The 22,745-nt window shown below is 36.5% G+C and overlaps 1 protein-coding gene across 1 annotated transcript in view; it reads right to left on the bottom strand.

Moving 5' to 3' along the window:
• The window catches only part of Nt5c (5' nucleotidase C), a 167,190-nt gene that overhangs the window by 80,324 nt on the left and 64,121 nt on the right, over positions 1-22,745 (bottom strand). The window contains exon 8 of the mRNA XM_090369349.1: positions 5,809-5,911. Within this exon, the coding sequence (XP_090225475.1) occupies positions 5,809-5,911 (103 nt within the window). The remainder of the gene's footprint in view (positions 1-5,808; positions 5,912-22,745) is intronic.

The following is a 22,745-nucleotide window of genomic DNA, read 5'->3' as shown; positions in this document are numbered from 1 at the left end:
TCAGTAAAACCAATATGTTACTGCTACCATATGTGAAAATCAGAATGTGATAACATCATCTTATATGCCTGAACATGGATTTAATTTCTAAGCAAAACAAAACTTGGACTTACTACTTTCACACGAGCATATGAAACACATCATGCTCTTCCATTTTCAGGAGAATTATTATGATATATTCTAGGAGCTTTTTAAATGTATCGTGTACCTGCTATCATTAACATATGTATATATACATATAAAGGCCTGTTAAAAATATACAGAATGTGCTTGTTGTTCAAAGTTGAGACTACAGAATGCACTGTAACAGAGCATAATGTATTTAGACAGATCTCAATCTTTGCCTCCACGTAGTATGCTGTTCACTCTCAAAGGAAGCTGTTACTGTCAGCCAATAATGAAGACATGTTTACGCAGGGTCATATTTCAAAATGTCAGACCATACCAAAGGTGTGGTATGTTAAATTTTGCTTTAAAATTATAAGTGAAACATTAGAACTTTTTAAAAATATCATATGCATACTCTGCAATGGGACATACAAAAGCTTTCAAATGGTACCATCATTTCAAAGAGGGAGGGGGTTTGGTGATCTGCATGGCACTAACCTAACAAATGATGAAATCATGTCTCAAGTGTGAACTTTGGTACTAAATAACCAAGGATTAGTTTGTGAAATTCCTGAAGAAAAAGACCAAAAAAGTGGAATCTCAAAGACTGGTTGCTTTGCCAAGATAAGTTTTTTTTTTTTTTTTGGCCAAACAGAATTGCTCAAGTCCAGCCTTTAGTGATTTTGAAATTGGCTTTCCAGAAGCATAAATTCAAATTGAGGAAGGATAGTTGTAGAACAGGAGTGGAATTTGCCTTTAGCAAGTGGATGGTTGATTGCTGGAACAAACTCCTATCTGTTGTTGTGGAAATGGATAGTTCGAATAAATTCAAGGAAGAACTAGAAAAAAAATATTGGAGGGTATGTATAGGTGAAATGGGAAGTTTTTTTTTTTTTTTTTTTGCTGATACTATATAAGCTTACTTTCTTGCATCATTTGCCACTACTAATGCTAAACTTCTTCAAGAGTAGGAAAATTGTCAGGCTAAGCACATCATCTCAGGACATTATTTCAAAGAGTATTAAGTCACTATATCATATCAGTCTGGATATTTTTTGAACAGACCTTGTATGTATATTTCATTAATATACAGGTGACCCCCGCTTAACGCTGATAATTCATTCCGTAAAAACAGAGCACTAAGCGAGTACCGCATTTCCATAAGGTAACATATGTATTTGTGAGTTGCGGTCGGTGCCATAGGATATTTCTTAATCAATAATAAACAGTAGTGAAAAGATGTACAAATGTCGGTCAAAATATTTAATATTCAAATATTTGTACATATAAAATATTCTGCATTACATAAGAATATAATTATGTGGTAGCTACTTACGTATCAAAATTAAACTTAAAATTCCAATTAAAATCATGAATTTAATTGATCTAAATTGATTTAATTTAATTAATGAATTTAATCATGAAAAATGTGTCGATTTTGGGTTGAACTTTGGCCCTCTTCCAAATAAACTAAAAGGGGTATTAATTTTAAATCCCCGCAACGTTACCACCCTACAATAAAGCCAACCAATCCTTTGCCGCTTTGAAACCTGACATGTTTTTTTCTTCTTTCAACATGAAACTTCTTTTAGGCATTCATTTCCACAAAAGTCCTGCTTCATCTATATTAAAAACTTGTTGAGAAGTATAACACATAATATCTCTCTTCAATAATTTTAACAAGTTCTCTTTTGAAAGTTTCGGCTCCTTCTGCACTTGTGGCTTCTCACTGGATTTTAAATCTATTCAACCAGCCCTTACTAGTTTTGAATGGCTCCACTTTTTTTTTTTTTTTAGGTGAGTTTTCTTCAGATCATCATATTGGCTAATCTCTCTCTCTCTCTCCTTTTTTTTTTTTTTTTTTTTTAATAATATTTAACTTAACTGAATTCTGTATTGGATATTATCTTCAATAAAATTAGTTAAAGTCTTTCCATTTCAATCCTAATATCAGCCCTAGCCCTAGTTGCTTGCAGTGGAACAGCTATCTTTCCTACTGCCTGCTGAAATTAATTCTTAATTTTTTTTATAATTGTTCTTACAGTTAAACTTGCAAGTCCTAAATTACGGCACACATCCGCTTGTCTTTGACCGGAATCGATTCTAATTCTAATAAACGTCTAATTTAATTTTCAAATTCAGTCTTTTTCTTACATTTATAGTCTTCGTACTGCACTCAGACGTTGTTGCTTTTTCATTCTTATCGGCCATTATTAACTCTTCGAAAATGTAACTGCATTGGTTGCATTAATTATGATACAATGTTCAAGTAAACTGTCCGTTTCACACGATGTCTAATACGGTACTGAGTGATGACTAGACTTCGGATAAATGCATATAACGCAAATATTACAAGCAATATACTTGATCATTTTTTAAAATGTTGATCTCGGAACTATGTAACAAGTCACTGTACTGCAATTAAATTAGCGTGCGAGAAAATTTCACTGAGAATGGGAAAATTTCTCAAGTCGGCATGGGAAACGTTTTAATTCTGTTTTGCTATTCATTTTCAAGCTATTGACTCCATCAAATGAAACGATTTCGTTAAATATGCCAAAAATGCAATCTGTAAAAGAGCGTTATCGTGATCTGTAACAGCGTTATAGTCAGATACGGGTTATAATATAAGAACAGCGTTATAGCGAATCAGGGTATAGCGAACCGTGTTATAATGGGGGCCTGCTGTATAATGAAATGGTGATTTCTTCAATACACCAAAAGTAAAGAAATACAAGGGTGGTTCAATAAGTGAAGCACTACAAAGCTGTAACATCTTTATTATTTCAAATAAAAATGATGTAATAAGTAAAGCACTATAAATTGTAACATTTTTTTCGAGATATTGTAACCACACTTCTCATGCATAAAATACAATCTTTCAACTGTGTGAAAATATCACTCAATGCAGGAACCACCACATTCACTGCATTTTCTCTAGTGTTCTGGTAAAAAATCACAAGGCCTACATTTACACCAATGTTTAATATCAGAAATAGTAGTAGCAGTAGTGGCATGTGATGCAAGAAAGCAAGTGTATGAGCTTAAGCAGCATCAGCCAAAAAAAAAAATAATAATAATAATAAATAATCACACCATTCCCTCCATATGCCTGTCCAGTTCTTCCTTAAATTTATTTAACCTATCTACTTTCACAACGACAGATGGAAGTTTGTTCCAGCAATTAACCATTCGCTGGCTAGAGGCAAATTTCCACACATCTATTCTAAATCTGTCTTTTCTTAATTTGAATTTATGCCCCCTTAGGTTTGTAATCTGAACAAGTGGAAGGATCCCATCAGAATTCCGCGAGCTCAACTCATTCAAGGTCTTATACACCTCAATCAGATCACCGCGCAGGGTGCCTAGTCTCCAGCCACTGCAATTTGCAGAACTTAAGCCTCTCTTGGTAATAGGATCCCTTCATTCCCCTCACCAATCTTGTTGCCCTTCTCGGCACGGTCAAGCAAATCTACATCCTTCCTAAAATGAGGCCTCCAGACGAGTATGCAGTACTCAAGGCGCGGCCTGACCATTGCCTTATACACAGGGACAATCACCTCCTTCTCCCTGCTAGCAAAATTCCTATATATCATTGACAAAACGCCATGATCTGCCCTGGAAGCCTGTCTGCATTGCTCAGAAAACTTCATATCTGACTGCACACTCCTAGGTCTTTTTCATTTTCTACCACCTTAAGTGTAATACCACACAGGTTGTACGTTTCTCTGGGGTTACTTCTACCCATATGCAGTACTTTGCATTTGTCAAAGTTAAACTTAAGTTGACACTTCTTAGCCCATCTGCCCAAATTATCTAGATCCTGTTGCAGCAGCACATTGCCATTACTGTCATTAACAACCCTGCCAACCTTTGTATCATCTGCAAACTTTGACACTAAGCCTGATATACCTTTATCAATATCATTGATAAATATACAAAACAACAGAGGACCCAACCGAACCCTGTGGGACTCCACTAATAACATCAGTCCACGAAGAGCAGCACCCATTAATTACCACCCTCTGTCTTCTCCCACTCAACCATCCTTTTATCCATTGTAGCAACTTACCCTTAATACCATTCTGCTCCAATTTGTACAATAGTCTTCCATGCGCAACAGTGTCAAAAGCTTTCCTGAAATCCAAATATATGATATCAAAATTATTTTTTGCATCCAGTTCCTTTGTAACCACATCATAATATCCTATCAAATTTGTCAGACAAGACTTTCCCTTAACAAACCCATGCTGTGTCTGAATTATTGCTGCAGCCTTGTCTAGATGGTACTGCAATGCCTCTTTAACTAGTGACTCCATTATTTTACCTGGAACAGAAGTTAAACTAACTGGCCTGTAATTACTCATGTAAAATGAGTTTCATCTGACTCTAAATTACCTTATCATGCAGTATGCCTTCAGTCTACTAAAAAAAAAAAAAAATCTGATTTTTTTTGTTTAGTAGACTGAAGCTGGGTGATCCTTGACAGTGTCATTGTGCTATGTGTGGCCTTGCAGTATCCTGATGAAATTTGATGTCCTGCTGATTCAGTTCAGGTCTTTTGGATTTCAGAGCTTGATTAAACTTTTTCGGGGACAAGCAGTATCTTTCTTTGTTAATGGTTATTCCACTTTCCAAGAAATCGATAAAAGTAATGCCATTTTGATCTGAGAAGAAGATGGCCATAGATTTTGTTGGTGATTTGAAAAGTTTTGGTTTTTTGTTTTCAGGTGATAGGTTTAGGTTTGCCCATTTCGTGGATTGTCGTTTGGTTTGTGGGTCACATAATGGAAGAGCCATGTTTCATCACATGAGATGAACCCTTTAAAGCACTCAGGACCACCAGCACCAAATCTCTCCAGAAGATCTTCACAGATCTCTTTCCTTGCAGCCCTTATCTCTCGTGCAACCAGCTTAGGCACCCGTAGAGAACAAATTTTTCCATACCCCAGTTTGTTGAAGACTTCCATTTGACATTTTTGCGGCATCCATCACTTGTCTGGTGGTTATACACTTGTCATTTCAAATGAGCTAGTCAATGAGTTCTTTGTTTTCACTGTTTGTAACAGACAGTGGTCTTCTGGCTCTTGGTTTATTCCTGAGGTCAAAATCACCTTCCTGAAACCATTCGAGCCACCTCTAGACATTAACTTTGATCATTTGTCTGGCCCCCAGAGACTGGCAAGAGTTTAAAATGGATAGATGTGGTCAAATGATCACCAAATTTGAACAGGAACTCCATCACATACCACTTTCTGAAATGGCTGTCATTTGTCCTTTGTGTAGGTTAATTGGTAATTGTAATACAGGCATACATCATAAATTCCTGCCTTTTCTTTATGTGTGTGTGTGCATGAGTAATTGTTTGTTTGTTTGTTATTTGGTTTTTAGGAGAATTAGCAACTAAGGCCATATTGCTCCGTGAATATGCGGTGGTCATTCCCTGACCTTTCCGCATCCTCCGTATTTGGTGGTGACGGGCTCGAACCCAGGTCTAATCAAGAAGCGTGTGCTACGCACTGCTACTCCTTCCCACCTGGCTATGGAGGTGCCTGAGTAATTGTGCATTAATTATTGATCCACCCTTGTAAAATCAACTTAATATTAAACAATTCATTAAGTGTTTTTAACAAAAGTAAATTGAACAGATGAGAATTTACAAAACAAAATAAAAAAGGCAGGAAATATTTAAATACCTACACAAAGTTGAATGGACTATTTGTGATTAAAAACATTTTCTTTTCTGCATTTTTTAGTCGATGCAAGAAACTTTTCAGCTCTTTTGGCTTTTCCAAATATTTATCTAGTAAAAATGTTTTCATTAATTTACTATATTATATTAAGATATATTAGTTTATTTGAAAGTTATGCTATATATTTTAGTGTATATGCACACACATGCATGCACACACACACAAAGGTGATTCAAAAAAGAAGTAAGCAGTTTCAAAATATGACAAATGAAAATTGGCATTTATTATTATTATTGCTATTAATCACCATGTGTTTGTGTGTATATACATCTTTTTTTCCATTAAACACACACACACACACAGTTGTAAAAAAATGTCAAAACTATAATGGGAAGGATTTTGTAATTTTATATGGACAAAAACTGTTAATACTTAAATGTATTGTAAGGGATGGAAGTATTTTGATTTTGTTTAGGCGTTAGATCAGTTAACCATTGTTGTTCATTTGTTTCTTTCAGATGTGAAATTGTACTGTAAATGATGGCTACACAATTAAGAATGGAAAAAACAGAGGAAGATGCATCATGGATGAGTCTTTCACTCATCGACACTTACGTAACAAGTTTAGAGACTGTTATGATAAAGAGCCTCCAAGTTTACTAAAGGGGTGGCCATATTTTGAAAATTGGTAAGCAGGACAACTTGAAACGAAATGTGTAGTATAGCATTTTTTCCTTCAAAAAGTAAAAGAAAAATATAAAATTACAATTAAAATACATTTTTTTATCTATCAATCAATCATAGTATTTATTTGTTATATGATTGTTGTTAATATGTATTTGTTCTATATAAACTATAATATTATTTTATAACAGTTATTTTAAAAAGAGCGAGGAAGACTACTTTTACTTTATATATTTTTCTTTTGATTTTGCTAGTTTTAAAATTTCTCCTCCTTCCGAAGATTTTAAAAAGTTGGTAAATTCTGAACAGTACATGTTATAGTTTTCTTTCACCATAAGTTCGGCTTCTAAATTTTCTAATAAAAGACGGTGTCTCTCTTTCCAACAGGTAGTTTTCATTAAGCTGAAAACTCTTTCTGATGAAGCATTTGAATGTGGAATGATTAATATGAAGCTTACAATTTGAGACAAATTATTTATTTGCTTCCAGAAATTTTGAAAAAAATTGCACCCATTTTTTATCAATACACATTCTTACTTCGTGACGAACAAAATGCCTTTAGACTTAAAATTCTTAAAAAAGCAAATTGAAGTTAACATTTTTGATGTTGAATATTTCTACCAATTTTTAAATTGCATTAAATGTTGGTGGAAAAAAAATTTCTCAATTCTCATTTTTCTCTTGTTATTAAATTAATTTTTAACACATCCGTTAGATTCGATTTTTAATTAATTCAAAAGAATTAATTAAAAATCGAATCTAATCAATAAATTAACAGTTTTTCCTCTCTTATCAGGACAAATTATGGTATTATTGGAAAGTGGGACTTCCTGATAATATCATCATTTGACTTCTCAAATTTCTAAATCGGGAAAATCCCGGCCATATTGGGATGGTTGGCCACCCTGTTTACTAACCATCTGTGGCATTTATGAAAATCTGTGTGGACAGGATCTATTGTGAATGATTATGTGAGAAACAGTGAATGTCACAGAAGTTTCAGAATGGAAAAGAACATTGTATATGTTCAGGAAGCAAATTTTTAACATGCTGCAGAAGTCAGGGCCTAGACTACAAATGGAAAGCATCATTTCCTAATGATCAATACACAGAGTCCTCCACTTGGATTTAGTAATGAAATCATATTAGTTGCAGTTAGTACAGACAGTTTTACATGCAGACAGAACTGCCTGTATATAAGCTGCAAACTTCCTTTTGGTTATGTTCTACCTAGCTTCTTCTGTTCTGGTGTTTTTTTAAAATTCCCATGAACTGAGAAAAAGTACAGGATTCTCCTAAGGTAAACATTTGGTGTAGCATTTCACAATTGAGAGTAACTAGCCCAAATATTTGAGGGAACCACGATTAATGCAGCATCACATCTGTAACTGTTGCAGGATGGGGTACATCACTGCCAATTTGCCACAAAGCATTTGATCCAGTGGCTACTTTCAACAGGATAGTGCAGCACCACACTACTCCACACGTGTTCAGAAGTTTTATTTGGATGCTACTTTCAGTCACTAATGGACTGGCAGAGGTGGTCCTTTGCCATGGCTTGCAAGATCTCCTGACCTGATTCCACGTGACTTTTGGTTGCGGGGAATGGTTAAGGAATGTGTTTATTCCACAAAGCCTCAAAGTCTTGATGATTTTAAGGAACAAATATCCTGAGTTATTCTTCAGTACACCACAAAATGTGTGAAAAAGTGATGGATTCAACATTAAAGAAAATGCTCATGCACACTGAAACCACAGGAGAGAGAGTAGGTAGAAGTAGAAGACATATATTAATTGTATGGCATTCTACATAAAATAATTCCAAACAGTTCACAAATTCTTCCCATTATAGTGGAAAGGGACCACTTCTGCCATCCACTGGAGACCAAAAATTCAACTCGAGATAGCCCTAATGACTGAACGCCAACTGAATACACAACACAAAAGTAAAGCTGGTAAAGTAATGTGGGACAGCACTTTTGTGCATAAGAAGAATTTTGCACACTTGGGAATAACAAGATTTTTGGAAAATTTTGCTGTCTTTTTGAATTAATTAACATATTAAATTATCTTCAATAGTTTTAGTCATGTTCATTAGCTTATTTTTAAATTTAGCTAGAGATTTTGTAAATTATGATTTTATATATGCAGAACCTTTGTATCGGTGATTTGACACAAATATTGTATCTCTTAACTTACGATGTAGTGAATGGTAGAGGAATTTTAGTGTATTAATTGTGGTAAACAGGAATCTCAATAGTTCAATAGATAATTTTATTATCTATTATAGTTAACAAATAACATTATAAAGGTAATGGTATAGCATAATACATATAACATAAAATTGATAGGCTAGTATGTATTACCTGCATTACTGGTGAATTAGAGTAGTGTTATTATTATATTTAATTAATAACTTAGCATTAGCAAAGGCACATGATGCAAGAAAGCAAGCTTATATAGCATCAGCCAAAAAAAAAAAAAAAAAAACCCTTATTTCACCCATCCACTTGCTCCAAATGCTTGTCAAGTTCTGCCTTGATTCTATTTAAGCTATCAACTTCTACAATGACAGATGGAAATTTGTTCCAGCAATCAACCACCCGCTGGCTAAAGGAAAACTACTGCACATCTATCCTACAACAGTCTTTCCTCAATTTGAATTTATGCCCTCTCAGGCAATTATTGTGAGCAAGAGGAAGAATCCCATCCGCATTGAGCATGCTCAAACCATTCAAGGTTATATACATTTCAATCAGATCACCTCACAGGTGCCTAGTCCCTAGACACTGTAATTTGCAAAACTTAAGCCTTTCTTCATAAGAGCAACCCTTTGTTCCATTCGCTAACATTCTTCTTAAAATGAGGCCTCCACACCTATATACAGTACTCAAGGTGTGGCCTGACCATTGCCTTATAAAAGGAGATAATCACCTCATTATCCCTGCTAGAAAAATTCCTGTATATCATTGACAGGACACCATGAGCTACTCTTGCAGACCGTCTGCACTGCTCAAAAAATTTCATGTCTGCCTGCACAATTACCCCAGGTCCTTTTCGTTCTCTACCACTGTCAGTGTAGTACCACAGAGCTGATACGTTACTCTGGGATTACTGCTTCTCATATGTAGTACTTTACATTTGTCAATGTTAAACTTCATTTGCCACCTCTCAGCCCATCTGCTCAACTTTTCTAGATCCTGTTGCAGCAGTGTACTGTCATAAGATTCATTAACAACTCTGCCAACCTTTGTATCGTCTGCAAACTTGGACATCAATATCATTTATAAATACAGAAAACAACAATGGACCCAACACTGAACCCCGAAGGACTCCACTAATAACATTAGTCCACGAAGAGCAGTGTCCATTAATTACCACTCTCTGTCTTCTCCCACTCAACCATCCCTTTATCCATAGCAGCAATTTGCCTCCAATGCCACACTGCTCCAATTTGTGCAGCAGTCTTCCACGTGCAACAGTATCAAAGGCTTTTCTAAGATCCAAATATATGATATCAAAGTTATTCTTTACATCCAGTTCCTTTGGGACTACTACATCATAGTATCCAATCAAATTAGTCAGACAAGACTTCCCCTTAACAAACCCATGCTGTGTCCGAGTTATAACTGAAGTCTTGTCTAGATGATCTGCAATGCTTCTTTAACCAGTGCCTTCATTAATTTCCCTGGAACAGAAGTTAAACTAACAGGTCTGTAATTACTTGTGTCTCCCTTTGATCCTCCTTTGTGGATTGGGGTCACATTTACACATCTCCAGTCCAGGTAAGGGTTTGTTTACTTCCTTTGCCACCTCCTTTAATATAACTGGACAGATTCCATCCACCCCAGGTGCCTTGTAAAGATGACTACAATGGTCTCGCACTGTTTTTAAATTCTATACAGTGGGGCCAACTGATGATGTTACCATCAGCAAATTCTAACTGGGAAGTATTCAAAGTTTAAACCTAAATAGATGTCAGATGACTAATGAAACTTATTGCAGAGAACAAAAATGTATGGGATGCATATAAATTATCAAGTGATATAGAAGTATATGGTAGATATAAACTAATCTACAATCAAGACACAAAGGATGTTAGGCAAGATAAGGCTGATTATGAGAAATTTTTGGCAAAGGATGCAAATAAAAATAACAAAGATTTATTTTCTTATGTAAACACTAGAACTAAGGGGATGAATCACATAGACTCACTTGATACTAATGGTTCAACTGTCGATGATCCTGCTCAGTTTGCAAGACAAGCTGAATAAGTATTTTGAATCTACATTCACATGAGGAATCCTTTAGGGAAGTGGATGCCAGAAGTTTATCAAAATCTACAAGGGAGCTAAATGACTCTGTAATAACCGAGAGAAAGTGGAAGAGAAACTGCTAAAGTTAAATGCAAGAAAGGCAATTACAGTGGATGAGATCATTCCAATTATATTAAGGAGGCATAAAACAAGGTAAGCAAATCCTAAGCCATAATAATGTGAGGATCCTCGGATTCAGGGGAAGTCCCAGTGGACTGGAGATGTGCAAATGTATCCCCAATTCACAAAGAGGATCAAAGATTAATATGAGTAAATAAGTTCTGTTAGCTTAATGTTCATCCCAGGGAAATTAATGGATTCATTGGTTAAAAAAGATAATGCAGAACCATCTAGACAGGAGAGCAGTGCTATACTTTATTCACAGCATGGGGAGATAGCAATAGTAATAGAGGCATGTGATGCAAGAAAGGAAGCATGTGAGCTTAGGTAGCATCAGGGAAAAAAAAAAAAAAAAAAAAAAAATCACACAACCATTCCCTCTAAAAGTTTGTCCAGCTCCTCCTTGAATTTATTTAAGTTATCAACTTCCACAATGACAGATGGAAGTTTTTTCCAGTAATTAACCACATGCTGGCTAAAGGCAAATTTCGACACATTCCTCAATTTGAATTTATGCCTCCTCAGGTTTGCAATCTGAGCAAGTGGAAGAATCCCATAAGAATTCAGTGTGCTCAACCCATTCAAGGCCTTATACACCTCAATCATATCACCTCGCAGGTGCCTCATCTCCAGCCTGTCTGCATTGCTCAGAAAACTTCATATCTTACTGCACAATTACTCCTGGGTCTTTTTCATTTTCTACCACCCTAAGTGTAGTACCACACAGTTGGTACATTCCTCTGGGGTTACTTCTACTCATATGCAGTACTTTGCTTTTGTCAATGTTAAACTTCAGTTGCCATTTCTCAGCCCATCTGCCTAAATTTTCTAGATCCTGTTGCAGTAGCACACTGCCATTACTGTCATTAACAACCCTGCCAACTTTGTATCCTCTGCAAACTGCAACACTAAGCCTGAAATATACCTTCATCAATATCATTGATAAATATACAAGTAAACAGTGGGCACAACACCAAATGCTGTGGGACTCCACTAAACATTAGTCCACAAAGAGCAGCATCCACTGATTACCACCCTCTGTCTTCTCCACTCAACCACCCTTTTACCCATTGTAGCAACTTACCCTTAATACCATTCTACTCCAATTTGTACAGTAGTCTTCCATGCACAACAGTGTCAAAAGCTTTACTGAAATCCAAGTATATGCTATCAAAATTATTTTTTGCATCCAGTTCCTTTGTAACCACATCATAGTATCCAATCAAATTTGTGAGACAAGACTTTCCCCTAACAAATCCATGCTGTGTCTGAATGATTGCTGCAATCTTGTCTAGATGATCTTGCAATGCATCTTTAACCAGCAACTCCATTATTTTACCCAGAACTGAAGTTAAACTAACTTGTCTGTAATTACTTGTGTTCTTGTTATTTGGTTTTTAGGAGCATTAGCAACTAAGGCCATATTGCTCCTGGGATATGCAGTGGTCATTCCCTGATCTTTCTGCATCCTCCATATTTGGTGGCTCACGGGCTCGAACCCCGGTCTATTCAAGAAGCTGTGCTACGCACTGCTGCTCCTGCCCATGGAGGCGCCCTAAATTACTTGTGTAACCCTTCAATTTCCCTTTGTGAATTGGGGATACATTTGCACATCTCCAGTCAGTGGGGACTTCCCCTGAGTCTAAGGATGCTCTCATAATTATGGCTAAGGGTTTGCTTAGTTCCTTTGCCACCTCCTTTAATATAACTGGATAGATTCCATCCACCCCAGGTGCCTTTCTTATGTTTAACTTCAACAATTTCTCCTCTACTTTGCTCTCAGTTATTACAAAAACATTAAGCACCATTACAATTTGATAAACTTCTCGCATTTTCCTTCCTTAATAACTCCTCATGTGTGAATATAGTTCCAAAATACAGTTTGTTTGCTATCTGAGCAGGATCATCAACAATCAAACCAACGATATAAAGTGGACCAATCTGATTCATCCCCTTTTACCGGGGGTAAAAGGGGATGAATCAGATGAAAAAGATACAGTTTTACCTTTTACAATTTATATAAGTAAAGAAATCCTTGCTGTTTTTCTTAGCACCCTTTGACAAAAATTTCTTGTAATATGTCTTTGCTTGCCTAATCTCCTTTGTGACTTGATTACAGACTAGCTTATATCTGCTGTAGGCTTCTGTGTAGCCTGATAATTTATATGCATCCCATGCATTTTTCTTCTCTGCCACGAGTCTCATCAGTTCATTTCACAACCATTGAGGCCTAATTGAGACCTTGAACAATATTTCTTAATAGGTATGAGTAACTTCTATGATTAATTCCTTGAATGCTTCCCACTTAGAATTTGCTGTTGTTAACATCATCAGTTGGTCTCACTGCACAGAATTTAGAAACTGTCTGAGACCACTGTACTCACCTTTAAGGAAGCAAAAACCCTTTCCTTTACCCCTGATGGTAATTATATCTTTAAGTAAATCCCACATGTATACTGTAATCACTGCCACCTAGTGGTTCCTTTACCTGCAAATTCTTAATACACAAATAATCACTGCTGATAACCAGATCAAGTGTATTACCCTCACTGGTTGCCTCTCAAACATGCTGCTGAAGAAAACAACCATCCAATAAATCCACAAAAGTCTTGCTAGTGTGTGAGTGACCAACCCACAAGTTCCAGTTAATATCTGGGAAGTTAAAATCCCACATTATAAGACATTCTGATTTACCAGCCCACTCTATTTCTCTGTACAAATGTTTATTGTACTCATTCGAGTCATTAGGCCTATAACACATTCCTACTCTTATTTTTGCTTTCCCAGTGCTTATGTCACACCAAACTGACTCAACATTGCATTGTCCATCTACGTCAACTGGATGCACTTCCTTTGATTTTTGTTTTTCTTAATTAACAGCATAACCCCTTCTTATCCTATCTATGCTTTATGTACACATTGTACTCCCCAAATTCCAATTCTGCATTCCTAATATCTGTGTGACACCACGTCTTTGATATCCCAACAATATCTGCCTTTGATGTCTTGTCCAACACTTCAAATTCATCAAATTTATTTACTATACTTCTAGCATTGGTGTACATGCAAGTATACATGCACCTATTCTTATTCTTAGTTACTCTAACACATCCCATGCATTTATTTGTTTCATGATGACTGCCATCAGTCTCTGTAACCCCCAGCACCCTTCACTCCAGGACGCTGCTCATTCTAAGAGAAGTAGTGCAAGAATCGCCTTCACCTCTGCCTACGGCTATTTTTAATCTTTTAGTCTGTGAATCCCCCCCAAGCTAACAGTTGTACGACTCGCCTAACACTGCCTCAATAGCATCAGCAAATATTCTTGCACCCTTTCTATTTAAGTGTATCCCATCCCCGTAGACGAAGTCTCTCCTGTTAACAAGAACAGCCCACGCTGAAAAAATATTCTACCCCATGAGCCTTGCACAATCCCTCCGTGGCCAAAATGATTGACAAGGCTCTCTTCATATACTCCCTCTTATTGTGTCTGGGCAGAATTGCAGACACTTTCAAATTTAACCCTAACTCAACTTTGTTTCCAATATTGTCAATGTTGTTTGTAGATCTCCTACTCTTAATGTCACTGGTGCCAATGTGTATAACAATATCACTCTTTGTGCCCTTAAAAGATGATATCTGCTCTATAACATCATCAACTTTTGCCCATGGCAGACATAAATTACATAAATTTGCAAATTACAGTGTCTGGAGACTAGGCACCAGCGAGGTGATCTGATAGAGGTGTATAAAGCCTTGAATGGTTTAAGCATGCTCAATGCTGATGGGATTCTTCTTCTAGCTCAGAAAAATCACCTGAGAGGGCATAAATTCAAATTGAGGAAAGACAGATGTAGGATAGACGTGCGGAAATTTGCCTTTAGCCAGCGGGTGGTTGGTTGGTGGAACAGACTTCCATCCCTTGTGGTGGAGGTTGATAGCCTAAATAAGTTTAAGGCTCAGCTGGACAGGTATTTTGAACGAACAGAGGGGTGAAGTGGAAGTGGGTTTTTTTTTTTTTTTTTTTTTTGGCTGATGCTGCATAAGCTTGCTTTCTTGCATCAAATGCCTCTACTAATGCTAATGCTAATAACCTGGTCCTTTTCCATCTACCCTTTTTACACAATATATTACCCATCTCCCTGACAATAGAGTCACCAACAATAACTAATTCCTGTGGGACCAGCGCATTCTGCTTTGAAGATTGCCGCTGTGTTGCCTGATGCACAAGAGAGATTGAGTTGAGATCATGTCTAACGACTTTGATTGACTATGATGCAGTAATAAAGGAACTGGATGCAAAAAAATAATTTTGACATCATATACTTGGATTTCAGGAAAAGTTTGATACTGTTGCACATAATGGACTGCTGTACAAATTGGAGCAGTGTAGCATGGGGGCAAGTTGCTGTTAATGGATAAAGGGAAGGGTGATTGGGAGAAGACAGAATGATCATCAATGGACACTGCTCTTTGTAGATTAACATTATTATTTGAGTCCTCCAGGGTTCAGTGGCAGGCCTATTATTTTTTTTCGGTATTTAGTAATGATATTGAAGAAGGTATATCAGGCTTAAAGTATGTTTGCATATGATACAAAGGATGGTAGGGTGGTTAATGACAATAATGATTGTATGCTGCTGCAACAATATCTGGGAAAATTAGGCAGTTGGGCTAAAAAATGGCAATTGAGGTTTAACATTAACAAATGTAGAGTACAGTAAACCCCCGCTATTCGCAGTCGCTGATTTACTATAAAATGAAACCTAAAAAAATGTGAATTTTAAAGCGCCGTGAACATTTTCCGCCATAAAAAAACATGGGCATGGCTAAAATTATACTTCCCGGTCAAAACAGTGCTCAATGGGCGGGGGAAAGGGGTGACAAAATTGCGAGCGTGGATGTTTCTCGCTAATCCTTGTTCAGTATGTGTTATGCGCTTGTCATGGAGGGTTTCATCGTTTGCTTTTAATTTATATGCTTATAAATTGAATAAAATTTATCTTTTTGTAAACTGATATGCTTACAAAAGTGATAAATCTACCGTTTTGCAGTGTAAAACAGACTTTTTTTGAGTGTGTGAATGGAAGAAAGTGACTTTATTGTGGACAAGTTCTTTCTAACCCGTACAAAAATATGGCTACGAATAACAAGGGAAATGTGAAAAGATCAAAGAGGGTGATAACATTAGCGAATAAAATTGAGTTATTAGACAAAATTTCAAATGGTGAAAGTGTCTCCTCAGTGGCAAAACATTATAAAATCAATGAGTCAGCGGTACGATCAATCAAGAAATCGGAAGAAAAAAATCAGCCGTAGTGTCCATGAAAACGCACTAATTGCTTCAAAAATTTGCTGTGTAACTCGTGATGTTAAATTAGAAAAAATGGAAAAGGCTTTAAATCTGTGGATAGAAGACCGAGCTCAAAATAAAATTCCGTTAAGTTCACTCATCATTCGTGAAAAGGCAAAACTCCTTTATCAATACTTTAGCGAAACTGGTGATAGCACTGGCGGGATAAGTTTTTTAGCTAGCAAAGGTGCTGGTTTGAAATTTCTAATAAATATTACATTTATTAAATTGTTTCTTATTTTCATTTTGATGCCATATGCTTGCATTTCACTATGTACATAATCATATTATGAAGGTACATATAATACATACATAGACAAAATTTTAGACTAGTTTTTCCTATATATTTCATACTTTGGAACGGAACCCCTTTATTACTATGGGAGCCATAACTCAGTATTCGCATTTTCGGTATTCGTGGCATTTCTCAGGAACATAACCCCCACGAATAGCGGGGGTTTACTGTACTGCATATGGGTAGCAGTAATCCCAGATGTGGTACTACTACTCATGATAGTGGAAAATGAAAAGACCTGGGGGTAATTGTGTAGATATGAAGTTCTCTGAGCAGTGCAGACAGGCTACCAAGACAGCACATGGGGTTGTCAATAATATACAGGAATTTTGCTTGCTAGCAGAGATAAGGAGGAGATGATTATTCCATTGTATAAATTAATGATCAGGGCACATCTTGAGTACTGGATACAGGTCTGAAGGCCTCATTTTAGGAAGGACTGAGAGCTGCTGGAGTGGATACAGAGAAAGACAATGAGATTGGTCAGGTAGTTGTTGTGTTATTTGGTTTTTAGGAGCATTAGCAACTAAGGCCATATTGGTCCGGGGATATGTGGTTGTCATTCCCTGACCTCTCTGCATCCTCCGTATTTGGTGGTCACAGGCTTGAACCCCGGTCTAATCAAGAAGCGTGTGCTACGCACTGTTGCTCCTGCCTACCTGGCTATGGAGGTGCCAGATTGGCGAGGGGGAACAGAGGGACGCTCTTATCAAGAAAGGCTTCAGGTCTTCGAATTGCAGCTCTGCAAGGCAATTTGATTGAGGTGTTTAAAGTTTTGAATGGATTGAGCAGGCTCAATGCTGATGGGATTTTTTCTCTTGCTCAGAGTATGCACATAATGGAGCATAAATTAAAATTGAGGAATAACTGTTGTAGAACAGATGTGGGGAAGTTTGCCTTTAGCTAGCGGGTGGTTGATTTCTGGAACTAACTGCTCTGGAAGTGGATAGATTAAATAAATTCAAGGAAGAATTAGACAACTATTGGAGGCGATGGACAGGTAAAATGGGATTTTTTTCCCCTTCTTTTCTGGCTAATACTAATAGTAGCATAACAGACCTGAGTAATGTCATTGTACTAAAAATGAAACATAACGTTAGCCAGTAGTACAAAAATGTGCATTAGCATTACAGAATCAATATATTTAATGTGTTATAAGAGGCATAAAGAGAGAATTAATCTGAATATAAGCAATAATAATAGCCATTAATTACATCAATCAATAATAAGATCTTATAAGAGCAAAAGGAGAAGTATACTCATCAATTAAACAAAAGGAGAAAAGGCAAGTGTGCAGAGAGCCAAAACAATGCGCCATGCCCTGCATAATAAAATTAATGAATTTTATTTATATATACATTTATATAAAGGTGAATTATTAATAACAGTGTATATTGATTCATTCAATATATCCAAATAATAATTACCATTAACTGTTTCTGATTGTTATTTGCAGTTATAACTAGTTCTAAAGATTGGACACAAAACTGTAGTGTAAAGAATATATCATCAACAATTTAGTAACTTACTGGCAGAATAAACAGCTAGCTTGACAGATAGTGTACACACACGCGTACACCCCCCCCCCAACCAAATTCTATATTTAAAGCAAGAGGTGCTATCAGCAAATGCTAATATAAGGTGAAATAACATGTAGAAATAGTACCCAATCTTCCTTGCATACTTTAGTAGATCATTAAGTATAAAAAAGTTAGAAATAGAAAGCAGATGGCAATAAAGGGAAGAGTTACAGTATCACATAATAGTTTTTTTTTTTTTTTTTTTTTATTTGGTAGTAGTTGGCCCATCGGCTTCTGTGGCCATAATGCACCTCCCAAGGTTTTTGCAGTACAGTAAACCCCCGCTATTCGCGGTATCTGTATTCGCGGTTTCGCGATCGCCGATTTAATATAAAATGAAACCTAAAAAAATGTGAATTTTAAAGTGCCGTGAATATTTTCCGCCATAAAAAAACATGGGCGTGCCTAAAATTATCTTTCCCGGTCAAAACAGCGCTCAGTGGGTGGGGGGAGAGGGGTGACAAAATCGCGAGCATGGATGTTTCTCGCTAATCCTTGTAAATGTGTTATGCGCTTGTCATGGAAGGTTTCGTCTTTTGCTTTTAATTTATATGCTTATAAATTGAATAAATTTATCAATTTATAAATTGATATGCTTACAAAAATGATAAACCTACCATTTTGCAGTGTAAAACAGATTTTTTCGAGTGTTAACGGAAGAAAGTGACTTTATTGTGGACAAGTTCTTTCTAACCCCTACAAAAATATGGCTACAAATAACAAGAGAAATGTGAAAATATCAAAGAAGGTGATGACTTTAGCGAATAAAATTGAGTTATTAGATAAAATTTCTAATGGTGAAAATGTCTAATGGTGAAAATGTGGCAAAACATAAAATCAATGAGTCAACGGTACGATCAATCAAAAAATCGGAAGAAAAAATCCACCGTAGTGTCCGTGAAAACGCGCTAATTGCTTCAAAAATTTGCTCTGTAACTCGTGATGTTAAATTTGAAAAAATGGAAAAGGCTTTAAATCTGTGGATAGAAGACCGAACTCAAAATAAAATTCCGTTAAGTTCACTCATCATCCGTGAAAAGGCAAAACTCCTTTATCAACACTTCTGGTGATAGCACTGGCGGGATAAGTTTTTTTGCTAGCAAAGGCACTGGTTTGAAAGATTTGTTTGAAATTTCTAATAAATATTACATTTAATATTAAATTGTTTCTTATTTTCATTTCGATGCCACATGCTTCCATTTCACTATGTACTGTCTATGTACATAGTCATATTATGAAGGTACATGTAATACATACATACATAGACAAAATTTTAGACTAATTTTTCTTATATATTTCATACTTTGGAACGGAACCCCTTTATTACTATGGGAGTCATAACTCAGTATTCGCGTTTTCGGTATTCGCGACATTTCTCAGGAACGTAACCCTGAGAAGAAGTGGGTTTGCTGTACTTTGATCCAAGCCCGAGGTGGGATTCAAACCCGTGACCTTTGGGTTGCTAGGCAGGCACTTTACCTACCTGGCTAGCCCAGTCATGGTATATCAGTAGGGTAGTACAAGAACATTAAAAAAAAAAAAAAAAACCACATAAGAAATAAAACCATAAACAGAAGAGAATACACATATATCAGTACACCCAGATATAACAATGAGAATATCAAGTATGAAGGCTAAACCCATAAAGAATGCTGAAAGTAAAGGAAAGCAAACATAAGAATGGCAAAGTACTATTAATAAAATTAAAGCTAAAAGAATGCCAAAAACACTTGTAGCAGACACTTAATGAATGCTGAATGCATAACTAAAAATAGCAGACATATATTTAGTGATATACAGTACTTAGTGAAATACTGAAAGCATAAGAATGCATACATGCACACACAGAATTCAGTCAAAACATTATGACCAATCCCAGTGTTTTAACAAATGGTCATTCTTTCTCACCTGGTGGCACTAATGTTGCAGTGCTGGCAAATATGATACTGCAGATTTATGGCAAGTGGTCCATACAAAGTATTTGATCAACATGGGCAAGGGACATGATCTGATGGACTTCGAAAAGGATGAAGAGTGGCTGTAGTACGGAAACTGTAAATCTTATGGGCTGTTTGCAGAGTGCTATAGCTAAGTGTTCCAAGAATGGACAGAGAAACCGTCACTGGACCAATGATGAGTGCTGTTGTTGGTATTTGGTTTTTTAGGAGCATTAGCAACTAAGGCCACATTGCTCCAGGGATAAGTGGTGGTCATTCCCTGACCTTTCCACATCCTCCGTATTTGGTGGTCACAGGCTCGAACCCCGGTCTAATCAAGAAGTGTGTGCTACGCACTGTTGCTCCTGCCCACCTGGCTACGAAGGCACCTTGTGGTGAGTGCCTACACCTATATGTGTGGTCACGGTAAATGTAGGCTGTCCTGCCTTGTGTGAGCCAACACAAGGTGCCACACTAGTCAAGATGCCTATGCTTATGGCCACCCACTGCCAACAATGCCTAAAGTTTGCATCTGAATGGCATCACTGGACCACTTATGAGTGGAAGTTGTATTTTCTGATGAATATATGTTTCTTGCTATGCTGTGTGGATGGCAAATGGAGGTTATGGCAATGAATTGTGGAGAGGAACCACTCTGGTGTCCAACAGAGATAGGCAGGTGGCAGCCATGTTTTGGTATGTGGAATGTTTTCCTGGGAATCACTTGCAGCTATCATAGCTCTAGACTGCACTGTTAATGCTAAAAATCTAACTACATTATGGCTGTTCAGGTACACAATACAGGCATACCTCGGTTAATGTTACCTCTGATAACGAAGCTTCGATATAATGAAGTCCGCAATTTCAAGCCCCATTTAACATAAAAAAAATATTCCAATTTAAGGCCAATGCCCTACAATCATCCGATTGGTGACTGACGGTAACTCGTTACATACTCCTGAGTGCTCCCAAGCTGCGGGTGTGTCTGTTATAACAGTTTTGCACTTCATTTGCCTAATTTAGTTGTTGTTTACACGTCATAGGGTGTGTTTCAGTGTGGTGCATTGCAGTGATCCGTATCTGTCAGTTTTCTTGGTATGCCAGATCATGATTTTTAACTGTCCTCCATTTCCTTTACATGATTGACGTTGTTTCAGTGTGGCGCATTGTAATAATCGATGTAGGTTCTTTGATAGCATTACATAACATAGATTTTGTAAATTTTAAAAGAAATATTTTTGTTTTAGTTAATTAAAATGTCAGAATCAAAGAAAAGAAAAGCAATTTCTTTGGAAACTAAACTAAATATTGTACGACGTGTTGAAAGCGGCGAAAGAAAATCCGATGTGGCACATTCTTTAGGATTAGCGAAATCAACTTTAACAACCATACTAGGTCAATCAGAAAAAAATAAAACAGTCTGCTCAGAACTGTACAGATGTTACAGCAACAAAATTAACTCGCTTAAGGAATCCAATTTTAGAAAAAATGGAGAAAATGTTAAGTTTGTGGATAGATGATATGTCACAACGTCATATGCCTTTAAGTCGAATGGTGATTCAAGAAAAAGCATTATTTTTGTTTAATCACCTGAAATCTAAACAAACTGAAGAAATTACGGAAACCTTTGTGGCTTCTCGTGGTTGGTTCGAGAAATTTAAAAAACGGGCCAGGATTCATAGTGTAAAATTAACAGGAGAAGCTGCAAATAAGTTTCCAGAAAAACTAAAGGAAATAGTTGAACGTGAAAATTTTCCACCAAATTTGGTGTTCAACGTTGACGAAAGCGGTTTGTTCTGGAAACGGCTACCAACAAAAAGCTTCATTTCTATTGAAGAAAAATCAGCTGCTGGGTTCAAAGCAGCCAAAGACCGTTTAACGTTACTCTTTGGATCAAATGCCTCTGGCGATTATAAATTAAAATTGTTATTAGTTTACCATTCAGAAAATCCGAGGGCGTTAAAAGGTAACATAAAAATGAATTTACCTGTAATATGGAAAGCAAATAGAAAAGCGTGGATTACCAAGGAGTTATTTACTGATTGGTTTGTTAACCACTTTTGTCCTGAAGTAAAACGGTATCGTCAAAAAAACAACTTTGAAGAAAAAGCTCTTTTGTTGTTAGACAATGCTCCAGGACATCCTACTGATCTTAACACGTTGGACACATGCATTCCTGTCAAAGTTGTTTCTTCCAGCAAACACAACTTCCCTGATTCAACCATTGGATCAGGGAGTAATAGCATCATTTAAAGCTTATTATCTGCGTCGAACATTAAGCAATTTAACTGAACTAGAGGATAAAGAGGAAATGACAGTTAATTTTTTGGAAAAACTACGCCATTGAAAATGCAATTGAAAACATTGATAGTTCTTGGAAAGAAGTCACTAAGAAATGCTTAAATGGAGTTTGGCGCAAAATATGGCCAGAAGTTGTACTAGAAGAAGAAAATAACATCCAAGAAATTAGAAATGAAGTTATCCAGATGGCTCAATCAATAGGTTTCGAAAATGTCGATGAAGAGGATGGTAGAAATTTATTGAATGCAGAAGATGATGGTTTTTCAGTGGAAGATTTAGAAAACCTTGTTAGCAATGAAGACAAAGATAATGAAGACGAAGTTAAAGTTCCTACCGAAAGAGTGTTAACAACCAAAGA

Source organism: Mastigoproctus giganteus, chromosome 1, assembly GCF_048544385.1.
Source record: "Mastigoproctus giganteus isolate SK-2022 chromosome 1, ASM4854438v1, whole genome shotgun sequence".
Lineage (NCBI taxonomy): Eukaryota > Metazoa > Arthropoda > Arachnida > Uropygi > Thelyphonidae > Mastigoproctus > Mastigoproctus giganteus.
Note: the sequence above shows the minus strand (reverse complement) of the source record. Positions and strands in the feature narration are given on the sequence as shown.